Source organism: Balaenoptera musculus, chromosome 8, assembly GCF_009873245.2.
Source record: "Balaenoptera musculus isolate JJ_BM4_2016_0621 chromosome 8, mBalMus1.pri.v3, whole genome shotgun sequence".
Taxonomy (NCBI): Eukaryota; Metazoa; Chordata; class Mammalia; order Artiodactyla; family Balaenopteridae; genus Balaenoptera; species Balaenoptera musculus.
The window spans coordinates 97,120,394-97,127,641 of NC_045792.1; the positions used below are offsets into that span (position 1 = coordinate 97,120,394).

General features: G+C 34.6%; 1 protein-coding gene across 1 annotated transcript; it reads left to right on the plus strand.

The window, feature by feature from the left end:
• The first annotated feature begins 4,671 nt into the window (after positions 1-4,671).
• Positions 4,672-5,610, plus strand: LOC118899577 (olfactory receptor 5D13-like). Its single transcript, XM_036861345.1, is given in 1 exon segment — positions 4,672-5,610. A coding segment is annotated over 1 exon segment (939 nt).
• Positions 5,611-7,248: the final 1,638 nt, after the last annotated feature.

Here is a 7,248-nt window from a genome sequence, read left to right on the forward strand (position 1 = left end):
CTCTCTATGACAGACTCAAGGTCCATCCACCTCACTACAAATAACTCATTTTCTTTTCTTTTTATGGCTGAGTAATATTCCATTGTACATATGTGCCACATCTTCTTTATCCATCCATCTCTCAATGGATACTTAGGTTGCTTCCATGTCCTGACTATTGTAAATAGTACTGCAATGAACATTGTGGTACATGGCTCTTTCTGAATTATGATTTTCTTAGGGTATATGGCCAGTAGTGGGATTGCTGGGTCATATGGTAGTTCTATTTTTAGTTTTTTAAGGAACATTCATACTGCTCTCTGTAGTGGCTGTATCAATTTATATTCCCACCAACAGTGTAAGAGGGTTCCCTTTTCTCCACACTCTCTCCAGCATTTATAGTTTGTAGATATTTTGATGATGGTCATTCTGACCGGTGTGAGGTGATATCTCATTCTGGTTTTGATTTGCATTTCTCTGATGATTAGTGACGTTGAGCATCTTTTCATGCATTTGTTGGCTGTCTGTATGTCTTCTTTGGAGAAATGTCTATTTAGGTCTTCCACCCATTTTTGGATTGGGTGGTTTGTTTTTGTGGTATTGATTTGCATGAGCTGCTTGTATATTTTGGAGATTAATCCTTTGTCAGTTGCTTCATTTGTAAATATTTTCTCCCATTCTGAGGGTTGTCTTTTCATCTTGTTTATGGTTTCCTTTGCTGTGCAAAAGCTTCTAAGTTTCATTAGGTCCCATTTGTTTATTTTTGTTTTTATTTCCCTTACTCTAGGAGGTGGGTCAAAAAGGATCTTGCTGTGATTTATGTCATAGAGTGTTCTGCCTATGTTTTCCTCTAAGAGTTTGATAGTGTCTGGCCTTACATTTAGGCCTTTAATCCATTTTGAGTTTATTTTTGTGTATGGTGTTAGGGAGTGTTCTAATTTCATTCTTTTACATGTAGCTGTCCAGTTTTCCCAGCACCACTTATTGAAGAGGCTGTCTTCTTACTTCTTTTTTACCAATTTGGATTCCTTTTATTTCTTTTTCTTCTATGATTGCTGTGGCTAAAACTTCCAAAACTATGTTGAATAATAATGGTGAGAGTGGGCAGCCTTGTCTTGTTCCTGATCTTAGAGGAAATGGTTTCAGTTTTTTGCCATTGAGAATGATGTTGGCAGTGGGTTTGTCATATATGGCCTTTATTATGTTGAGGTAGGTTCCCTCTATGTCTACTTTTCAGAGAGTTTTTATCATAAATGGGTGTTGATTTTGTCGAAAGCTTTTTCTATCTATTGAGACTATCATATGGTTTTTATCCCTCAGTTTGTTAATATGGTGTGTCACCTTGATTGATTTGCATATATTGAAGAATCCTTGCATTCCTGGGATAAACCCCACTTGATCCTGGTGTATGGTCCTTTTAATGTGCTGTTGGATTCTTTTTGCTAGCATTTTGTTGAGGATTTTTGCATCTGTATTCATCAGTGATATTGGCCTGTAGTTTTCTTTTTTTGTGACATCTTTGTCTGGTTTTAGTATCAGGGTGATGGTGGCCTCGTAGAATGAGTTTGGGAGTTTTCCTCCCTCTGCTATATTTTGGAAGAGTTTGAGAAGGATAGGTGTTAGCTCTTCTATAAAGTTTTGATAGAATTAACCTGTGAAGCTGTCTGGTCCTGGGCTTTTGTTCGTTGGAAGATTTTTAATCACAGTTTCAATTTCAGTGTTTGTCATTGTTCTGTTCATATTTTCTATTTCTTTCTGGTTCAGTCTTGGAAAGTTGTACTTTTCTATGAGTTTGTCCATTTCTTCCAGGTTGTCTGTTTTATTGGCATATAGTTGCTTGTAGTAGTCTCTTATGATACTTTGTATTTCTGCAGTGTCAGTTGTTACTTCTTTTTCATTTCTGATTCTGTTTTTTTGAGTTTTCTCCCTTTTTTTCTAGATGAATCTGGCTATTGGTTTATCAATTTTGTTTATCTTCTCAAAGAACCAACTTTAGTTTTATTGATCTTTGCTATTGTTTCCTTCATTTCTTTTTCATTTATTTCTGATGTGGTTTTTATGATTTCCTTCCTTCTCCTAACTTTGGATGTTTTTTGTTCTTCTTTCTCTAATTGCTTTAGGTGTAAGGTTAGGTTGTGTATTTGAGATTTTTCTTGTTTCTTGAGGTAGGATTGTATTCCTATAAACTTCCCTCTTAGAACTGCTTTTGCTGCATCCCATAGGTTTTGGATCATCGTGTTTTCATTGTCATTTATTTCTAGGTATATTTTGATTTCCTCAGTGATCTCTTGGTTATTTAGTAGCTTATTGTTAAGCCTGCATGTGTTTGTATTTTTTACAGATTTTTTTCCCTGTAATTGATATCTAGTCTCATAGCATTGTGGTCAGAAAAGATACCTGATACAATTTCAATTTTCTTAAATTTACCAAGGCTTGATTTGTGACCCAAGATATGACCTATCCTGGAGAATGTTCCATGAGCACTTGGAAGAAAGTGTATTCTGTTGTTTTCAGATGGAATGTCCTATAAATATCAATTATTATATCTTTTTCCATCCCCTCACTTTCAATCTGTATGTGTCCCTAGCTCTGAAGTGGGTCTCTTGTAGACAGCATATATACGGGTCTTGCTTTTGTATCCCTTCAGGCAGTCTGTGTCTTTTGGTTGGGGCATTTAATCCATTTACATTTAAGGTAATTATCAATATGTTTGTCCCTATTACATGGGTTTGTGGTCCACTGAGTAATACTCCAATTATAATTCTCTGTACTTTATAACTTCATTGTCATGGAGGGAAATACAAGAGCCAGAGTTTGGCAGAGTTTAGACTGTGAATTCAACTTCTGGCTTTTTCTTTGTATTCTTTAATATTTCTTATGTCCTGGAAATAAAATGCCATTTTATTGGCATACTCATTGAAATATACTACCACTTTCGTTGCAAGCCTAAAGCCTGTTGATATCTTAAAGAATGTTTGATTACTGAGAAGAAATATACATGAGGTTCATTAATCATAAAAAGAAGTCCTCAGTAAATTAATCAAGAACTTCTGGTTTCAGGTCAATTCATGTCTCTTTTGGTATCCTTCAATTTACATGGAAAAGATGGAGCTCCAGCTCATATAGATTATTCCAAAAACTATAGATGGCCCCTTTCTATGATCAGAGACATTTTAATTTTCACTAACAGGGCATGAAGTGTTTCTAATAATTAAATTTTGTATTACAGAAACTGGCAGCAGTGAGCAATGGGGAAGTTGCAAAAGATTCATAGCATATTTGTTGATATTGAAATTCCATAGGCCTAGTTTCAATTTGAGTACAAACCTAATCCTAATCCACTGATTTTCTCCAAATCATTTGAAATTGCTAGAGTTAAACACCAAGTCAGTTTCTGAGTATCTTTTGTAATTAATTTAGTCTGAACCATAATGGATATTTGCATTGTATCTGCCCAGTCTCACTGGCTATTGGAAAGAATATGCTGATCACACATGTTTTATGTCTAGGGTTGCTTGTAGTTCATGTCAAGTAGGCATTCATGGAGCTGAGTCTGGAGCCTGAAACTTGATCCAGACAAAGCTAAGAAGACAGAACAGATCATCCATCTAATTTTGCTGCAGCTTTATGTCTATAACTTGGGGTCATTCATTTTATGGTCTTACTGCTCTCACTTCCCTATCTTCCCCAAGTTTGCCTCATCATAACAGAGAACTTGCTTCTTACTGGTTGAGAAAATGTGTAATTTTCATTGTATCTTAGCACATATTTTGTATGAAATTATTATTGGTGAATATAATATACTTCTGTTTCTCAAAAAACTATATTTTTTATTATATATTATATTTAATCACATATTTATAATTTAAAAATATATTTCAGAATAGATGACCTAAAAGCACATTAACAATTAATACAATTTAATTAATTAACTTTAATTAATAGAATAATAAAGGTTAAGCAAATATCAATAAATAAGACCCACTTACCCCAGGAGGCAGTGTACCATTAATGGAGGTTTTTATGGTTCCTACATGATCATTTTATGAATAAGATTCTGTAATAAAATTTTAAGCACTAAAATTAAGGAAGGTATAAACTAGCTACAATTTAAGATTTATTCCAACTTATAAATGCTATGGGTGCTTAATTTTTATTATGCCTAAAAATCAAAAATGTAAAAACAATTAATACTAAGATTTATGTGGCACCATTTGCGTGTCATGTGATCTCCTTGATCCTTAGCATAATTCTTAGAACCATAACAAGGTACTCTGCTTCTGTTTCACCTCTCTTGCTTCTGTTTTACAATTTCTTTTGTGCTCGAAATTTATATTTCAGTTCTATATTAAAAATACTAACAAGGACTAAATTTTAAACAATAAGATGATGAATCTATTTTAGTGGTTGTCATAATTTAGCATGTATCAAAAATCACCTGGAGGGCTGGTTAAATCACAGATTGCAGGCTCCATTCTAGAGGTTTTGATTCAGGAAGTTGGAGATGGGGCTAGAGAATTTGCATCCTAAACAAATTCTCAGGTGCTCCTGCTGCTGCTGGTTTGAGGACCATACCTGGGGAATCTATATCAACTCTACAGAGACATATGAAGCTTCTTTCTTCTCTGTTTCTCTTTTCTATTCATTTCTACTTTTGGGGAATAACTTTTGGTTCTTTATTCAACAGGAATCATGATGTGATCAGAAGGAAGTCAGAGTATCATACCCACATTTATTCTCCTGGGTTTTTCAGAATATCCAGAACCCCAGGTTCCACTCTTCCTGGTTTTCTCGTCTATCTACACAGTCACTCTGGTGGGGAATTTGGGCATGATCTTGATAATCATCAAGATCAGTTCAAAACTCCACTCGATCGTGTACTTTTTCATAAGTCACTTGTCCTTTGTCAATTTCTGTTATTCTACTGTAGTGACATCTAAATTGTTGGAGAACTTTATTGTGGAGGACAGAACCATCTCTTTCTCTGGTTGCATTATGCAATTTTGTTTTGCTTGCATATTTGGAGTAACAGAAACTTTCATGTTAGCAGCAATGGCCTAGGACTGTTTTGTGGCAGTCTGTAACCCCTTGCTCTATAGCACTGCTATATCTCAGAAGCTTTGTGCTCTGTTGGTGGCTGGGTCTTACTCATGGGGTATAGTGTGTTCCCTGACACTCACGTATTTTCTTCATGCATTATCCTATTGTGAGTCTAGCATCATAAATAATTTTATCTGTGACCACTCTGTTTCTGTCTCCTGCTCAGACACCTGTATCAGCCAGATGCTATGTTTTATTATTGCCATATTCAATGAGGTGAGCAGGCTGGTGGCTATTCTGATGTCCTATATACTCATTTTTGTCACTTTTATGAGGATGCCTTCTTCAAGCGGGTGCTGGAAAACCTTCTCCACCTGTGCCTCCCACCTGACAGCCATCACCATTTTCCATGGAACCATCCTTTTCCTTAACTGTATCCCTAATCCTAAAACTTCTTGGCTAGCAGTTAAAGTGGCTTCTGTGCTTTACACAGTGGTGATTCCCATGCTGAACCCCTTGATCTACAGCTTGAGGAACAAAGATGTAAAAAACACATTCAGAAAATTAGTTTTGCTTTTTCACTCCATATAGTATTTTTAGAATCATTATTTTATTTCTGAAAAACTGATTTACTGCACTACAGATTGTTCAGCTCTTGTAGTGCAATTGATGATTCAAATCTTTTAATCAATAGGCTTTTAATTAATATACCTATGGCAGCACAACATTTTATTGATTGTTGATTATTGATTGTTGCATACATTAACATTTAGTGAAATAGCTGTAAACAACATGTAAAGCAAACTGGAAAAGAAATTATTTGACTGTCTTTTGTAATGTTTTGTAAATTATTTTTAAATGCTTTACCATATACAGTATAATTTTATATGTGTGTTTCCAAAGTAAAACTGATTCCCAGCTCATCAGATATGAGAGGGTCTCAGATGAGTCCCTAGAATTGTAATCAGGAAACTCATACTCCAGAGATTGCTTTAACAAATGTTTCAGTTTACTGTAGCTTGTAATGAACGCTTTGCTAATCATTGTATAATAAATGGTGGAAGTTAATTTTTATTCATGAAACATATAGCCTGCTGACTAGCAAACAAAATTAACTAAAGTATTGTTCTGCTTTCCCTAAATTCATATCCCTATTTTATTCCAAAAGTTTTTTTTTGTCTGTGTGTGTAATCAAGGCAGTGGGATATTAGAATAAGAGGGTCCCAAAATGGACTCAAGCAACTCTGGCCATTTAAGTTTCAAAAATCACGCCATTATAATTCAATAGAGAAATGATAATTTTCAACAAACAATGTTGAGATAACTGGCTATCCATATGGATAAATGAGCCTTTACTTTTACTTCATAACATCTGCAACCATTAACATGAATGAAATGAAATGGGTCATAGATGTAAACATAAAAATTGAAACTAAAAAATTTTAGCATGAAACAGAAAAAAAATCTTTCAAAACTTATTAATAAACTTATCATTAATAAAATGAAAATATAAGCCACAGATTGTGAGTAAATATTTGCAATATATATGTTTGATAAAGGATTTGTGTGCAGAATATAAAGAGAACTCTTCATACTCAAAACAAGAAGAAAAATGATCTAGATAAAGAGTTGGTGAAATATTTGAGCAGACATTTGACAAAACAAAATATACAAATCGTCTGTAAACACATGAAAAGATACTAAGAATAATTAGTCATCAATGAAATTCTCATTAAAACTAAAACTAAAATCACAGTGAGATACTTCCGCACTCCCATTAGCAAAGCTAAAATGAACGAGTTTCAAATATTGGTGAAGATGTGGAGCAAGTTGAATGTTTATGCATTTCAGAGGAGAGTGAAAGGTTAAATGACTTTGAAAACAGTTTAGCACTATCTTATGAAGTTACGCAAACACTTCTTCCCATACAAGGCCCAAACTACTATGCTGCAGAAACTGATATAAAAATGTGTATGCGTTTAACCCTCTAAGTTGGTTGTGCAGCAAAGAAAATTAATATACAAGAAGTTTGCTAGATTTGGGTGATTTGGGTGCAGAAATTGGCTCCAGAGCTGGTCCAGGTGTCAGTGATGGGGAGAAGATGCATTGTGGAACTCAAGCCTATCCCATTGAAAGAATAACCATGCAGACCTGTGGGATTCTGGATCAAGGCCATGCTATGTACAACAAATAATTCTATGCCTGGTGAGAAACTGCCTCTTTTGTGCT